The sequence below is a fragment of the Cydia splendana genome, chromosome 17 (assembly GCF_910591565.1).
Source record: "Cydia splendana chromosome 17, ilCydSple1.2, whole genome shotgun sequence".
Lineage (NCBI taxonomy): Eukaryota > Metazoa > Arthropoda > Insecta > Lepidoptera > Tortricidae > Cydia > Cydia splendana.
The window spans coordinates 17,638,461-17,656,499 of NC_085976.1; the positions used below are offsets into that span (position 1 = coordinate 17,638,461).

Consider the following 18,039-nt stretch of genomic DNA (forward strand, 5'->3'; position numbering starts at 1 on the left):
AGTTTGTTTGAGGCTGGCACCGACTCCAAAAATAACAGATTGTAAATATATAAATACGCAGATTTGTGTGATTGATTTCAGAAGTATGTATATACATAGTTCATAGGTATTCACTTGCGTTATTGAAGACAAAATAATTATTTTTTTCTTTTCAGTGTGCTATTGTTTTTGTTGGTCGACTCGTTTCGTGTTAGTGCCGGTTTTTTTATTTCCTTTTAGTTTTTTTTCGGCGGTTATTTTTTTTTCTTATCTTTATATTACAGCGACGGCACCGACCCAACAGAAGAGCGTCTAAACCTGGCAACATTCCTCATCTCCCGCGCCTGCAACAACAGCGTCCTAGCCAACTATTTGTACTGGTACCTCCTAATCGAGTGCGAGGATCGGCAGACCACGCAGGAAATGGCCATCAGGAGCATGTACCTTACTGTCATGAGGACATTTAGTCATCAACTCGCTAAAGGTAAAAAAACTTATCATGTATAGACAACAGGTGGAAAAGATCCTTAGCAGATCTGCCGGCCTAGCCAAGGTTACAATCGCTATCGCTTCGACGACGTAAAGCTTCATGTCTCTCTATCACTCTTCCATATTAGTGCGACAGTGACAGTTGCGTTTCGATCGCTACGGAGCGTAAGCGATTGGCATCTTGGCTACGCGGCCAGGCTGCCATAAGAAACAATTAAGTCGGATAAAAATGAAGCTATCAAGGTACCAGCACCGCTTTTTTTAGTTACGGAATTACCCCAATACACCTTTTAGTTTATTAATTAGGGTTCCGTACCCAAAGGGTAAAAAGGGACCCTGTTACTAAGACACCTCTGTCCGTCTGTCTGTCTGTCTGTCCGTCTGTCTGTCTGTCCGTCCGTCTGTCTGTCCGTCCGTCTGTCTGTCACCAGGCTGTATCTCATGAACCGTGATAGCTAGACAGTTGAAATTTTCACAGATGATGTATTTCTATTGCCGCTATAACAACAAATACTAAAAAGTACGGAACCCTCGGTGCGCGAGTCCGACTCGCACTTGTCCGGTTTTTGTTGTTTTTTCGTGTCCTAAAGGTAAGTGACCCACAATAATATGTCTACTATATATTCCAGGCACCGCGGAACATCAACGCACTCGCTCGTTCCTCGCCCGCCAACAAGTCTTCATCGACAAACTAGTCAAACTCGTCAAAACCGTCACCCGCGAAAGCGGCAACCGTAACAAGAAAGCCGAGCGTCTTCAACAGCTGCTAGCCGACCCTGACGCCTTCAAATTCAACTTTACCAACTTCGAACCTATGCCTTTTCCTTTAGACCCTAACGTTACTATCAAAGGAATCGTCGCTAAGAAGGCTAGCTTGTTCAAATCGGCTTTAATGCCGTCGAAGTTGACGTTTTTGACGACGGAGGGAGTGGAGTATGAAGCCATGTTTAAACATGGGGACGATTTGAGGCAGGATCAGCTGATTTTGCAGATGATTACGCTGATGGATAAGTTGTTGAGGAGGGAGAATTTGGATTTGAAGTTGACGCCGTATAAGGTGGGTTTGTTTTTTGTTACGAAAACATTTTTTAAAGTTGAGGGGTTTACATATTAGTCTTTGTCATGCCCAAAGTTCTTACAGTGTTTCTGAGGCTACTGCAAGTCTTTAAAAAAAAGTTACATTATTTTTTAAGCCTCATTACTTAAAGGTAACAATGGTGCTCTTATTTGAAAATTCTGACGATATATTAGAACTCAAAACTAATGCAACTAAAATATTACTTGATATCAATTTCAATTTTTTACCGATCTTACATTATCAGTTACCGATTACGGGTTATAACAGCTATGTATCATCTACTTCGAACTACGGCCTTCTACTATGGGGTAATTCTATTCAAATTCTTGATACTTTTACAGGTCCTAGCAACAAGCTCAAAGCACGGCTTCCTTCAATTCATCGAATCCGTGACGGTGGCCGAAGCTCTAGCCACCGAAGGCACGATACAGAACTTCTTCCGGAAACATAATCCTTGTGAGGGCGCGCCGTACGGGGTCAAACCGGAGACTATGGACACTTATATTAGGAGCTGCGCGGGGTATTGCGTTATTACGTATCTTTTAGGTATGTTTTAATAACCCCTATTTGTAATTCTTAAAATTCTTGTGTTAAATTTTATAACCCACAGTCGGCCATAGTCGACAAAAGTTATAGTATAAAATTAACTTAATAAATTGTGTTAAATTTTGTTATATACAATAGTCGTAGTGGTGAAACAGTTCAAACACAAGTCAACATAGTTTTCATGTCTCTATGATTTTTCGAATGCAGGCTGGCTAGTTCTAGTATTAGACTTCTAGTATTAGACTTTGATAACTCAAAAAAGTAGAGTATAGTTAATTCTGTATACCTACATTTGCTTTCCACAAATGGAAACTGCCGATTAAGCATCAATTCATCACAACTCTAAATTCATACTAATGTATAATCAGGGGCGCGAAACTCCTCCCTTCGGGCAAATTCGGCTCCGCTCGGCTTAGCATTGCTCCGAGCAATTATTAGGGTTGACACAACTTGACGTCCCTTTGCGTGCACGACCACAGATAAGATAATGGCTTGAATTTTGACAACCCTAAATAGCCGAAATGGATAGTGCCATATATTAGTAACGGACAGCATGATTCGACCCTGAACTGCTTTCAAACTTCGGTTTTGTAGGAAGTTTCTTTTCCGTACGGTAGTACTATTATTTATTCTTTGGTATAAGTGTGAATGTGAATCTCCAGGTGTCGGTGACCGGCACTTAGACAACCTGCTGCTCACCAAGGCCGGGGCGCTGTTCCACATCGACTTCGGCTACATCCTGGGCCGCGACCCCAAGCCGCTGCCGCCGCCCATGAAGCTCAGCAAGGAGATGGTAGAGGCCATGGGGGGGATCCATTCCGAACATTATCAGGAGTTCAAGAAGCAGTGTTATACGGCGTTCTTGCATCTTAGGAGGTCAGTATTTTTTTGTCGTCTATATACGATTATTTTTATTCTATTCTTTTGACGTCGTCTATAATACTATGCAAAGAAATGGTGAAAGCCATGGGTGGGATACATTCCGAGCATTATCAGGAGTCCAAGAAGCAGTGTTATACGGCGTTCTTGCATCTTAGGAGGTCAGTATTTTTTGTCGTCTATATACGATTATTTTTAGGGTTCCGTAGCCAAATGGCAAAAAACGGAACCCTTATGGATTCGTCGTGTCTGTCCGTCTGTCTGTCTGTCCGTGTATGTCACGGCCACTTTTTTCCGAAACTATAAGAACTATACTGTTGAAACTTGGTAAGTAGATGTATTCTGTGAACCGCATTAAGATTTTTACACAAAAATAGAAAAAAACGATAAATTCTGGGGGTCGGCATACCTAGAACTGAAACTCAAAATTTTTTTTTCATCAAACCCATACGTGTGGGGTATCTATGGATAGGTCTTCAAAAATGATATTGAGGTTTCTAATATCATTTTTTTCTAAACTGAATAGTTTGCGCGAGATACACTTCCAAAGTGGTAAAATGTGTGTCCCTGTAACTTCTAAAATAAGAGAATGATAAAACTAAAAAAAAAATATGATGTACATTACCATGCAAACTTCCACCGAAAATTGGTTTGAACGAGATCTAGTAAGTAGTTTTTTTTTAATACGTCATAAATCGTAAACCGCAATTTTATTATGTTACTTGCTGTTACGGAACCCTTCATGGGCGAGTCCGACTCGCACTTGGCCGCTTTTTATTCTATTCTTTTGACGTCGTCTATAATACTATGCAAAGAAATGGTGAAAGCCATGGGTGGGATCCATTCCGAGCATTATCAGGAGTCCAAGAAGCAGTATTATACGGCGTTCTTGCATCTTAGGTTAGTTTTTTTTTTTTGCCGTCTATATACCATTATTTTTATTCTATTCTTTTGACGTCGTCTATAATACTATGCAAAGAAATAGTGAAAGCCATGGTTGGGATCCACTCCGAGCATTATCAGGAGTCCAAGAAGCAGTGTTATACAGCGTTCTTGCATCTTAGGAGGTTATTTTTGTTTTTGTCGTCTATGTACGATTATTTTTATTCTATTTTTTTGACGTCGTCTATAATACTGTGCAAAGAAATAATGAAAGCCAATGGGTGGAGTCCACTCTGAGCATTACAGGAGTTTAAGAATTAGCGTTCTTGCCTCCTAGGAGGTCAGTATATTTTATTGCTTGTCGGATATACCCAACAAGGTTCACTGACCTGTATACGAGCCTGCGATCTTTAACGCTATCTATGAAACTGAGCAAAGAAATGGTAGAGACCTGGAGGCTGAGGGTGGGTTTCATTCTGAGTATTATCAGAAGTTTAAGAAGCAGAGCTATACGCCGTTCTTGCATCTTAGGCTAGTTAGCTTTTACACTCTACGTTAATTATTATTTTGACTCCAACTATTTTAATCTCCATATTTACTGCCGTATTGGAACTTCAAGATATTCACAAGAGACGACACGTACTAGATCCATTCTAGATACGATGGTTCGGTTCCCCTATCTTTGGCATAATTTTTTTTGTAATAATTCTATTGTGCATAATAACTTTAGGCATAATATACTGTTAGCATAAACTCACTTGGTATGGATTGTTGCGCATACGTACTCTACGCATAATTTTTATTGATCGAAGTGTCTTTTGGCATAATTTTAATGACCGAATCGAGACCTGGTATCTGTTTCATTCCGCATAATTTTATTTGTAATAATTTATTTTTGCATAATTCGCCATTAAGCATAAAGTACTACAAGCATAAAATCTTATGGCATAGAAATGTTTTGCATACTTGCAAGAATCATATACATATGTCGTAGGCCCAATATTTTTTCGCGAAAATTAATTCGCCGAATGTTTCGCAATTCGAGGCTATTATTTCTCATAATTTCATTTCGCCGAATAACAACAGTTTGTTTTCATGGGGTCGCAGTTCTAACCTAACCCACTTTTCTGGCAATAGTTCGTTTTCTTGGGGGTCGCAGTTCTAACCTAACCTAACCCACTTTTCTGGCAACAATTTGTTTTCGTGGGGTCTCAGTTCTAACCTAACCTAACCCACTTTTCTGGAAACAGTTCGTTTTCTTGGGGGTCGCAGTTCTAACCTAACCTAACCCACTTTTCCGGCAACAGTTTGTTTTCGTGGGGTCGCAGTTCTAACCTAACCTAACCCACTTTTCTGGCATCAGTTTGTTTTCGTGGGGTTGCAGTTCTAACCTAACCTAACCCACTTTTCTGGCAACAGTTTGTTTCCGTGGGGTCGCAGTTCTAACCTAACCTAACCCACTTTTCTGGCAACAGTTTGTTTTCGTGGGGTCGCAGTTCTAACCTAACCTAACCCACTTTTCTGGCAATAGTTTGTTTTTGTGGGGTCACAGTTCTAACCTAACCTAACCCACTTTTCAGGCAACAGTTTGTTTTCGTGGGGTCGCAGATCTAACTTAACCTAACCCACTTTTCTGGCAATAGTTTGTTTCCGTGGGGTCGCAGTTCTAACCTAACCTAACCCACTTTTCTGGAAACAGTTCGTTTTCTTGGGGGTCACAGTTCTAACCTAACCTAACCCACTTTTCCGGCAACAGTTTGTTTTCGTGGGGTCGCAGTTCTAACCTAACCTAACCCACTTTTCTAGCAACAGTTTGTTTTCGTGGGGTCGCAGTTCTAACCTAACCTAACCCACTTTTCCGCCAACAGTTTGTTTTTGTGGGGTCGCAGTTCTAACCTAACCTAACCCACTTTTCAGGCAACAGTTTGTTTTCGTGGGGTCGCAGATCTAACTTAACCTAACCCACTTTTCTTGCAATAGTTTGTTTCCGTGGGGTCGCAGTTCTAACCTAACCTAACCCACTTTTCTAGCAACAGATTTTTTGTTGGGCTCCGCATCTGCTCCGGTGCTACGGGCATAGTAGCCCCTTCGCCCTTGCATAGCAAAGCGCAGGCGCTAATGCTATGTGCTCTGCGCTTTGCTACGGCGGGCGAGGGCTGCTTCCCCTCCGCGCCTCCGGCTTTTTATATACACTCTAGAGGTAGAACAGACAAGACCACGTGGATAGTGGGGTGCTCGGATTCGGATTTTTTTGTGAGCTAAAAATATGTATACATCCAAAATGCCAATAATATGTTCCCACCCAAAGTTTCAAAAATACAATAACAATGTTTTTTTACGAATTATAAATGTAGGCAGAGCTTTTAGTTACGGCTCTGCGTTAATGAGTCAGTCAGCCACATATTTAGGTGCTTTGTGCATTGTTAAATATAAATTAGACTTGGATTATACAATCTGACGCTTTCTTTAATTTTAACATTCGTCGAAAAACATTCTGCCAAATCTAGCCCATGACAGATGCGTTTTAGATCATACAAGTTATACGAAATAGAAAGAATCGAAATACGTTTTCTGCGATGTAAATATTCGCCTAAATCCTATTATGCTAAACAGAGTATGCAAATCACATTTCGGACATTTAAACAAACGCTAAATAAAATTATTCGTCTCAAAAGTCGGCGAAAATAATAGTAGTCTATTTAAGATTCGGACTTGCAAACATTCGGCCTATTGCATATTATACAAACTAAAGCTTTCTGCAAATTTACCATTCGTCGAAAAACATTTCTGCCAAAAAGGTTATGCCAGATGCGTTTCGGGTCACGGAAGTTATGCCAAATAGACGGAACCCAGATAGGATATAGTTTAGATATCAACTAGTTCACTTTTGCAGCGCAATTCGGGCAACCAATGTCACTTTTACGTTAGATAGCGTAAGATACTCGTATCTATTAGATGTGAATTGGATCTCTAAGTCATATCCTGAGGAAATCGTTCAAGAGTATCTCCAGAAGCGTGCAAATGTCAAATTTGACAGGTTAGATCTTAAACATATCGTTTTCGTATCTTGGTGATGTGTAAAAGGTATCTAATAGGTGTCTATTTCAAAATCCGAATCGGGCCCTTAGACAGCGACAACTCACATGCGTGTTTCGTTACATTGCGGGTATTTAATCGGTTAAATTTCTTTTATATCGGAAGTCGGCAATGCCACTAAATTGAGGCTTAGCGTCTCAGTTGCATCCTCAGCAACCTAACCAGGTTCCACAGAGGCAAATTTACTAACACGTACATTGCAATTATGTTTTCAGACACGCCAACCTGATGTTGAACTTGTTCTCCCTGATGGTGGACGCTTCAGTGCCCGACATAGCCCTGGAGCCCGACAAGGCGGTCAAAAAAGTCCAAGACAAATTACGGTAAGTACAGAATTCCCCACCGAACTAAAACCCGCCTAGTGCGTGTCGGAGCATAAGAAATTTTCCGAAAAGAAACTCGCTAATGGCTCAACCGATCATATTCAAAATAAATTTCGTGGAAAGTATTTATTAATGAGCGATTCTTTTATTTTTTGCCATTTTCATATATTGTGACCTTTTTTGCCACTTTTGTGTTATTTCTCCTCAGAATCACGAGCTCTTTCGATCCTAATGGGATAAAAAATGTCCCAGAGTTTTTTGCCTATTGTGTTACCATTTCCCCATATACTTTGTATGGCGGTAACAAAAAGGAAAGTTTTAAAAATGTATGGAAATTTTAGGACACTTTTTCTCCTATAAGGATGGAAAGGGCTCGCGACCCTGACCAGAAATAACACAAAACTGGCAAAAAGGTCACAATATAAAAAAATGGCAAAAAATAAAAGAATCGCTCTAATAGTCTGTGCGGAAAAAGAAGAGTCGTGGAATGTAAAGGGGCCCGTCAGTTGTTCGGAGCTGTCAAATTTTGCGTTTAACTGACAGGCTTATATCGTCCGGCGAACTGTAATCAGTGGGCCTCTTAAGGGAACCCATACACTATGTATGACTTTTCTACCTTCGTTTTCTTTTCATTTTTTTTGTATGTCCGGTACAAAAGTTATATATACATTATTTTGGACTTTCGGAACGATTCTTCCCAAAAGTATTCACTACAAAAAACGCTCTTATTGTCTGTGCAGAAACAGAAGAGTCGTAAAATTTATTGATTCCCATACATTCCACGACTCTTCTCTTTTCGCACAGACTCTATAGTTCGTTTTTTTAGCATTAGAAATAAGGTAAACAATCTTGATGTGTCTTTTAATTGAAAAACACATTTTAAAAATAAGTTACGGCAAATATGTAACAATTATGAATCTAATACGATAATTTATATTCTTCTGCTTTCATAAGTATAACATTTTGATTTTTAAAAAGCGTTTTTCTATTAAAAGACTTGTCAACATCGCTTACCTTCTTGCAAGTTCTTTCTAATGCTAAAAAAACGAACTATAGCAGCCTTAATAATATTTTTAAAGACCTATCGAATGGTGTGCCACAAGTAGATTATTGTATATTTTAACAATAACTTCTTTTGTTTGTAGCTTGGACCTTGGCGACGAGGAAGCGGTACACTATCTTCAGAACCTCCTGGACATGTCAGTAACGGCTGTTATGGCGGTCCTAGTGGAGCAGTTCCACAAATTCGCGCAATACTGGCGTAAATAGACAGACAATACAGTAGTGTCCTCCCCCAATAACCTCGTAAGGTCCAATGTGCATTACAATGTACACTCTGTTTCAATCTAATTTGAACCTTTCAAAAACTGCATAAGGTATCATTTCTTTTGTTTCATTGTTTTCTAAAACAAACGAAAGTCACCCTAATCTCCTATACAACAAGGTTCAAATTAAAAATAGGGAAACTTTGTATGGTGGGCCTTACGAGGATAAGATAGTTTTTGTCCCCATGATGTTTATCTGTAGCCTCCTAAGGCCCAAGGACCTATAATACTTCTTCAGTTCAATGAAATTTAAACCATATTCAATTGCCACAGAGTTGTATTTCTTTTGTGTCGTTAAATTTTTAAACATAAAAATCAACTCTTCTATTCCCTGCACTAGAGTTCAAATTTCAGTCGCAAATTTTGGGTTTTTCATTTGTATGGCTGGGCCTGGGGAGGCTAATCTTTGAGGGCAAATGACAAAATGGGGGCGGTAATATACTTTTATTTAATTGTTTATCTCATTGATATGTTTTCATACATTGAAAAGCATCCTACATTGAAATACATAATGATATTTCGTACATACGTTTCTAGAAACTCATTAACCTTTTGGACGCCAATGACCGATATATCCGCACCGCAGGTTTAACGCCAGACTGATTAATCGTTCACAGACCACAGAGCAACATAGACCTACGTGCATATGCATAAAGTTCAATTTCAATTTTGACACTTCGGTGACGTGGCGTCCGCGTGACAGCTTTTGTGTTGGACACGGCGTCGAAAAGGTTAAAACGAGACAGGGTTTGGATACACTTAGCTACCTGTGCAATTGTCTGTTTTTAATTGTACATTAAGGCCGGTACAGCGGACTGCAACCGGACTGTATGGGAAATGCACGCCAACTGCAATGTCGGCGTGTAGTTCACAGACAAGTTGTAGTGGGGTTGCAGTCCGTCTGTATCGGACCTTAATGTGTTTAAACAGATTTAACTTTAATTTTTTTTAATGACGTTTTTCTTATTTTTGCTACCTATCGCTGCGATGGGATACATCCATTTCCTATAGGTTTAGGTTTAGGTTTAAAGACATTTATTCTCATAAAGACAATACATCACTGACATGAGAACATATTTAAAAATACATATTTACATCTATTTTCGTCGTCGCAACATAACAAAAATAAGACAAGTACATATTTAATTTTATTAGGATTATCTGTAAAACATAAATTAACTAACACGTTCAACTCGTTTTATATTATAGGTCTGTCTGCAATGACATGTTTAGCAAGTTCCTTTTTAAACGAGTTAAACGCGTCGATATGTTTAATATGTGAGGGTAGGTTGTTATACATGCGCGCACCCTCAAAAGTAATCATTGATTTGCCGTAGTTAGTACGAATCTTCGGTAAGATAAGAAAACTAGCGCGGCGGCTATGGCGAGTACAGGGGTTCGGAACATTTCTTCTACTTTTAAATGACAAGTTCGTGTGTATTTTCTTATTTAAAGTTTTACGTATAAAAATGCAACTGTTGTAGACATATAATTGTTTAATACTCATTACTTTTGTTTCAGCGAAAATTTTTTTTGTAGGTGTTAGGTAGTGATAATTAAACAGCATTTTAATTATTTTATTCTGTAAAATTTGTAGTTCAGCCAATCTTGTTTTTGCAGCACTGCCCCAAATTTCAATAAGGTATAGCAGGTGTGGTTTTACAAGCGCATTGTAAATAGTAACTTTTTGGTTTTTAGGTATATACTTAATAGTGTTATGAAGAGAACCTCGCAGGGTTACCAATTTCTTTTTTATTTGTTCTATATGATTGTTCCAGGTTAGGTGTGTATCCATGTAAAGGCCGAGATATTTTTCATGAGTTTTTTGTTTTAAGGGGATGTCATTTATTGTTAGAGGTGCGTGTGTAGGAATGGGTTTGTTTTTGGCTTTAAATATTACGTAGCAAGTTTTGGAAACATTAATAGTCAACAAATTACATTGCAACCATTCGTAAAGGATATCTAGATCATGTTGAGCTCTAGCAATGATATCATGTATAGATGAACCAAAATAGAATAGACAGGTGTCATCGGCGTAAAGAGTGATGTGGCCATTTAGATCTAGTTCATACACATTGTTAATGTAAGCTAAAAATAGGAGGGGACCCAAAATCGAGCCCTGCGGAATGCCACATGTTACGGGAAGTGGGTCACTAGTGTAATTAGAATTAGAGCCTTCTATTTTAACTACTTGTAACCTGTTTGTGAGATAGGATTCAAACATTCGAAGAGCTGTCTCGGTTATGCCAATGACTTCTAATTTTTTAAGGAGTAAGTTGTGACTAACAGTGTCAAAAGCTTTTTGGAGATCTATAAAAATGCCAAGAACTATATTTTTATGGTCTATGTTATGTTTTATTTTGGTAATGAGATCGACAGTTGCTGTGAGTGTGTTACTTTGGGGTCTAAATCCGTATTGGCCTTTAAAGAGAAAATCAATAGAGTCAAAATATTTTTTTAATCGTGTGTACAATATTTTTTCCAGGATTTTAGACAGCACTGGTAGTACAGAAATAGGCCTGTAGTTACCAGGGTCAGTTTTCAATCCTGACTTATATATAGGAGTGACTTTCGCTATTTTTAATGTATCAGGAAACACACCAATTCTTAAAAGGTTATTAAAACAGTACGTTAGTTTGTTGACTATTAAGACTTTCAAACATTTAATAACTTTCGTATTTATTCCGTCTAGTCCGCTACTAGTGTTAGAGTCAAGCTTATTAATAATATTTTGGATTTCTTCTTCAGAAGACTAAACGAAAAGAAATCTAATATCTGTTCAACCCGACCATAATAGACAAATTATTATTGTATGCATCTATCTAATTATCATAAACTGATGCAATTGATACTTGGTTGTATTTAATAGAAATTAAAATCGATCGAGTATAGATACATATTAGACGTGCGCGCCGCCGCGGCGCGCCGCCGCCATAAGGAGTCAGCGCGCCGCCGCCGCCGCCGGTAGTTTAAAATTCGCGCCGAGACATAACCCGCAAGAGGGTACAAATTTAAAATCAATGGATATAAAGCGCGTGCAACGTGCCTAGCTTTAGCGTTCCGACTGTTCCGTTTTTTTAAATTCATTGCTTGATTTATTTTTACCCTTAAATCGATAACGTCCACTATACTGGACATCCCAAGAAAAAAATTCTGCACCAAATATTAAAGCATAGCGTTACTTTCCCCTGGTAGCGTACTTACACTACCAGGAAACTACGACTACTACTACTACTTGAATGATATGTTATTTTTAAGTAAGTAAGAAAATATTGGGAAGCAGTGTGAACATAATCTTTTTGTCAAAGTCCTACAGTAGACTACCTACGCAGAACTTGCAAGAAAGCATCCGACAGACTGACATTTTCCCCTTATTTAATTTTTTTTTATATGACAGTATTAAGCAGCGTTAAAACGTGTAATAGGTTACTAATTGGTCTGTTTTTTACGTGGCAATATGATTTACATAAAAATGTTTTGTGTTTATGGGTAAAACCAAGTGTAAAAAGTGTAATGTCCAGTATTTTGCCCGTTGTCGATTACACAGCACTTTTGCTAAGTCCAATATGTTGGACGTTGCCAAGTATGTGAAGAGTAAAATTATTAAATTTTCTGGTACTTTTTGTGGTAAATAAATTAAATAGAGGGATGTTAGGTGTTTCAAAACGTTCTAAAAAGTCATTACTTGCGGTAATACAACGTAATTAACCAAATAGATTAAAAAAAAATATATTTTTATGGATTTTTTTTCCTGTGGATGCGGTGTGTGTGTGTGGATTTGTTTTCATCAAGATTTCATTTGAGAAAAATATTACGAAAATTTTGATAAAAGTGCATGCATTATTGTAAAAACCATTGCTCAGATGTTACTGCTTCCTAGGATACCCCGCTAAGTTAGATTTAATGTGAAATAAATGACGTCAATGACTGGTAAAATTTTACCACCTACGATAGCTAGCTATAAAGTTATTGCAAAAATATAAAAATAATAGGTTTTACTTAAATTCATTACATAAATTGACATTATCAGTAAGTGTATTTCTAATTAAAACATGCAATTATTCTATATTTATTAAACAAAACATGAATTGGACTAAAAAACCTTTATGCACATAGGTACAGTAGGTACTCTATTATACTCGGCGTGTCCAAAATACTGGACGTCTTTTCATTACGCCGATATTTTTTTTTACACCGATCATAGCAACGTCCAACATACTTGACATATGTTTTTTTCAACATTATAATTAGATTTTTTTTCATGATTTTTCTACAATAAACCAAAAAAACGATGTAACACAGTTATTTTTGAGATTTTTTCCCTTGTTGATTTAGAGTTAATCTTGGTTTTTCATTATACGTATATTGAAAAGTTGAAAATCCCACGCCGCCGGCGTTACGCCGCCGCCGTGGATTTTTTCGTGGCGCGCCGCCGCCCGATTTTTTTCTACCGGCGCGCACGTCTAATACATATAGCTTGTAAATCTTATAATTTAGTTTAATGCATATATTATTACGAAGTGTTGCTTCTAAGGTAATCCATTTTGTACTGTGATAATAGTATTATAAAATAAAATATATTAATATTTTGAAATTGTTTTATTTTCACATGTGTAACTATGGTACCATATTGAACAATAATATATTCAGAGATTCTGGTTTCATGGATATTTCTCTCTTAAACAGTAGATGTAGGTAAACTGTCATTCTATGGAACTTGCTAACTATGTAAACAAACCGCCATATTGAAATTGACATAGAATGATGAATTTACTAGTGACTTTTGTTTACATAGTTAGCAAGTTCCATAGAATGACACTTTACATATGGCTAATGTTTTAATCTTCGAGAGATAGCTCAATTACTGATATGAGATTTCACAATAAATAGGAAATAACAAGTGTTATCAACAAATCCTTTTTTAATGTACCTATTATCTTTCTTATCTTACAAATTACAATAAAGCTTATTTTTTTAGGTACCTATATTTATTTTACATATAACACCAATATAGCAAAAATAAATAACTTGTTTACACAACATAATACTTATTTGTTACATTTGCATATATTATTTACCCAGGTGATTCTATTGGACGCAATCACCCAATGTATTCATCAGCATAAATGTCTGAACAAAAAATTCTGCTTATTTATAAAAAGAAGCTAAAATTTCAATATCTAAATATGTATAGTATACTCTATTTCCGATTCGTTTAGTGTGAAAATGATCAGTCATTATATACTTCCCTGAAAATGTTATTTAATATTCTTTACACAGTCACCTCATGTGTTAGCAGCCATAAGATCACCTCCGTTAGCTATGCAGTCGCTTGCCACATATATCTTGCTGCCCGTTGCGGTTTGTATGACATCGCACGCCGCTATTTCAGCGTAGTTCACACCCCCGACAATATATACTAACACACTTTTAGGCTTGAGCGGAAACCCACCTACTCTCGTGTCATTTTTAAGTAATTTCACTAAGTTTTTCGCATCTTTGCAACCAAAATCTAGGTCGCTTTGGGGTTTTAAGTTATCTATTTTCTCGTTAAAAGTTTCTATACCAACTTTAAAATTCTCCACTATTTTTCCACCAACTTTTAAATCTGGTAACGCGGATAGTTTAGTTAAAACGTCCAGCAAGGAATCAGATGTCAATACAGTGTTGCAGAGTGTTGCTATTAAGGGTATGTAGCCTCCGTTGAAGACATAGCCTGGAGACGATTTACTGGAGTCCTCAGGAGGAAGCATTTTAAGTTTGTTTGCCGTAGTTTGGAAACTGTTCTGCCATTTCGGTAATCTGTCACTTAAGTTTCCAAGATTTGAAATGTTAAGAGACAACTTTAATGTTGATGGCTGAATCAACAATCCAGCATTGATCAAATTGTTAAACACATATAAGAAATTGTATCCAAAAGCTAGTAAATACTTGTTTACTAGTGAATTATATTCGTCATAGGACAGTCCTTGTGTTAAACTTAGTAAACACATAAGCCGTAAGCTGTTGTAGATGTGTATGTCAGTGCCAAAATTCTCATCAACAAAAGTGAAGTTTGATTTCTTATTTTTGTTATTAAGCATATCTGTCTCTGTCACTTTGAGGTTCTCAAACTTATTGCTCATTTCTGAAATGATGGTTTCACAGGCTAATACATGGTTGACTAGACTTAGCTTGAAAAGTGTGACTTGTTGTAATTTTGTGGCCACAAAATGCTTAATTTCTTGTATTCCTAATGCTTTGATATCTTCATTTTTCAGCAGTTTGGCTTTTGAGCTGAGAACACTTAGTACTTCTGAGAAATGTCTATGTTTTATCTCTCCATATAGGCAATCTATTGAACTATCTAAAGTCATAATCGTAGTTTTGGCTTCCGTTTTATCTTCTTCAAAGTCAAAATTCAGCTTTCCTTTCTTTATCTTAGTGTCTTTAACATTTAGCTCTAAATGTCCACAAGTAATTTTAAATATTTCACTTAGCAATCCACTATATGTGGCAGGCGTGAGAAGACTAGAGGCATAATCCTGGCTCCTATCAATAACTATCAATGCACCAATTTCATTTGAACTATCTTCCGTCAAGAAATCCCTTGCATATGTTTCATTGTATACCTCAAGCATATCCAACACACTTGCTGACAGTTTCCCAACTGAAAAAATAGCTTTAGGCCGGCCTATGACATGGAATAAACTCCACAATGACATGGAAATGCTTGACAATAAGGAATGGTTTTGCTCGACAAATAACTGCTTGAATAAAAAAGGCAGTTCTAAGCTTAGTAGCTGTTCGTCTAAGGCCATTAGTTCCCAGGTAAATGGGTGTAGTTTGACTACACCATATAGGCCTCTGCTCTCTAGTAGAGAATCATAAGAGCATACTACTTTTGGTACTATTATAATGTGGAAGCAGTTCTGGTCGGCTAGGGAGGAGTTTTGGCTGAGTACAGAAGATATCTGGTCAAGGACACACTTGTACTTCTGGATGCAGGATGGGATGAAGTATACTCGGTTTGTATTTGCCGTGGGACCCAACTGTGGGTCCATTTTGTAGATTTTGTCAATACCATGTTGTCTGTAATAGAAATTAATTATGAAAAGTACACCTGTAAGAAAGCACCTTAAGTACACAGCAATTGCATCAACTAGAGCAGTAAGAAAAATATTTATTTAAAAACCTAAGTCTAATAGGAAAAAATATTTGGGATTTTACAAAACAAAAAGCTAATGTTACTTTAGGTGTGTGAGGACTTTTATTAAAAAATTTGGCCTATTTAGTGCCAGCGCAGAAGGATACTTCTGCCCACACTTTGGAATGTAAGTATGCTGACAACTTTATTAATTAAAAATATTCAATTTCTTAACCAATGATCTATATATCTCTTACATCCAGTGTAACTTACCGTAGCCAGATGACGCCACAAATTCTTTCCAAGGGCTTGATTAGTACGGGATCAATAATTAAGTCCTTTTTCTCGCCACATAGCGACAGTATCCGTTCTAATTTGCATTGAGATATGACGCTCAAAGAACTTAGTTTGAGGGAAAGTGGATGCTCCATGTTTCTGATCATTGTATCTTTGTACGGAGAAGGGTTGTGTGAGTACTTGAGGCCTAAACTTTATGCATTGCGTATCAGTAACATCATCTTAATTTCAGGAATAAAGATGAAACGACCGGAGAAAATATCAACAATAGTAGAAGAGCCGGCCGCAAAATTTTTACCCGACTTGATACCACGATGAAATGCACAATGGTTTCCCAGAAAAGTTATGCTAAGTCCGAATTCGATAGTCTGCCACGGCGGAACTTGCCGAAAGTACGAAAAAGAAGGCCACTTCCGGTGCGAAAAAAGGGGCTGATTTAACCCATCTGATACCGAGATAGTAGTTATGGCAGCAGTTAGAAATTTACATGTAGACACAGAAAAGCGAAGTCTGCCACTATTTTTTTTGCCGGAAGTGCTTGGCAGACGCTCTCAAAGGTGACCATCGGGACCCCTAAATTAACCCATCTGATACCACCATGAAACCAATGCCAGTCGGTAGGTATGAACTCTCATGTCAGGAATATATAAGTCTGCCAAGGCTTTTCCTGCCGAAACACCATGGCAGACGAGATTATGTAAGCAAGGTCGCCATCGGTTACCCTACACTAACCCATCTGATACCACCATGAAACCAATTCCATTCGGTAGGTATGAACCCCCATTTTAGGAATATATAAGTCTGCCAAGGTTTTTCCTGCCGAAACACCTTGGCAGACGAGATTATAAGCAAGATGACCATCGGTTACCGTACACTAACCCATCTGATACCGCCATGAAACCAATTCCAATCGGTAGGTATGAGCCCTCATTTCATGAATATATAAGTCTGCCAAGGCTTTTCCTGCCGAAACTCCTTGACAGACGAGATTATGTAAGCAACATCCGCATCCGTGGGACCGGTATACGTGATTACTGTAGGCTTATTTATTACTTTATGCTTTTACATATTTGTATATTATTATGTTATTAATGAAATATGTTTATAATTTATTAAACCTATACCTAATACATTGGGAATTCATTACCTGCTTACGGCAGTAGTAGGGAGTAGTGGGTGAGTTCTGGCTCACTTAGCCAGGCCAACAGTCCCTCCCCCTTTTTTTCCCTTGTTGAGGCCCTGCAACCTTACCTTGAACCCAACCTAATGTCATTGTAGCTCGAATCTAACCTAATCTATTTTTATTGCTTTTAGAAAATATTCTAATAACAATTATCTACTTTTGCAAAGTTAAATGTTGAATTCTTTATTTCGCAAAATGGAATTTTAATGTGACTATAATGTATGTGCAATCTACTTAGAAACTGGGTTTAGAAATATAAAAACACACATTTTATATAGGATAATAAGTTTATTCAAGTAATATTCTGAAGATATGAGATATAGTAACATCATTACTTATTCTGTGTACAGTGGAGAAAACATGCAAGTTGACATTTTTCGTTTTAAAATAAAGATAAACTAAACAGTATTTGCCACAAACCGATGTTAAAAAACTTTGCAGTTGTTGGTTGGCATAATACCATCTCTTCATTAACATTTTATGATACCTTCCTGTTTTTATTTACTTAATTTAATTTTTTACTTTTTATGTGATCGGTACTTCATTTATTTTAGATTTTGGGCTAATTTTAGTTTGTTAACCGACTTCCAAATCTCAAAGAAGGAGGTTATCAATTCGGTTGTATGTTTTTTTTATTTTTTATTTTTTTTATGTTTGTTACTCTATATCTCCGTCATTCCTGGACCGATTTTGAAAATTAGTTTTTTGATTGTATGTATATGCATACAGATTGGTTCCGTTTTTGTCAAAACCCAGTTCTGATGATGGGATCCATGAGGAATCGAGGGAACTCCTCAAATTTTAAACGCATACATATAGTGATTTTTGGGTTTTTA

General features: G+C 37.4%; 2 protein-coding genes across 3 annotated transcripts in view; one reads left to right on the forward strand and one right to left on the reverse strand.

Annotated features, from left to right (window-relative positions):
• LOC134798902 (phosphatidylinositol 3-kinase catalytic subunit type 3) overlaps positions 1–8,920 on the forward strand; it is a 36,418-nt gene extending 27,498 nt beyond the window's left edge. The window contains exons 13-18 of one of the 2 annotated variants that reach the window (XM_063771293.1): positions 264–463; positions 1,098–1,525; positions 1,888–2,092; positions 2,755–2,968; positions 7,165–7,272; positions 8,418–8,920. In XM_063771293.1, coding sequence (XP_063627363.1) covers positions 264–463; positions 1,098–1,525; positions 1,888–2,092; positions 2,755–2,968; positions 7,165–7,272; positions 8,418–8,541 — 1,279 coding nt within the window. In that variant the 3' untranslated portion in view covers positions 8,542–8,920. The remainder of the gene's footprint in view (positions 1–263; positions 464–1,097; positions 1,526–1,887; positions 2,093–2,754; positions 2,969–7,164; positions 7,273–8,417) is intronic. The other variant, XM_063771292.1, reaches the window with a different exon arrangement.
• Positions 8,921–13,216: 4,296 nt separating this feature from the next.
• On the reverse strand, positions 13,217–16,282 carry LOC134798893 (vacuolar protein sorting-associated protein 33B). Its single transcript, XM_063771283.1, has 2 exons — positions 15,997–16,282; positions 13,217–15,668 (listed from the first exon to the last, which is right to left on the reverse strand). Exons 1-2 carry the CDS (start codon positions 16,164–16,166, stop codon positions 13,883–13,885), a joined length of 1,956 nt encoding a protein of 651 aa, XP_063627353.1. The 5' UTR covers positions 16,167–16,282; the 3' UTR covers positions 13,217–13,882.
• Between the last annotated feature and the right edge of the window lie 1,757 nt (positions 16,283–18,039).

Excerpts from the sequence above, each read along its gene's own strand:
- LOC134798893 (XM_063771283.1), bottom strand. The coding sequence starts at position 16,166 with ATGATCAGAAACATGGAGCATCCACTTTCCCTCAAACTAAGTTCTTTG. Across the intron at positions 15,669-15,996 it reads TGTGGCGTCATCTGGCTACG|ACAACATGGTATTGACAAAA; the intron begins GTAAGTTACACT and ends TTTCTATTACAG.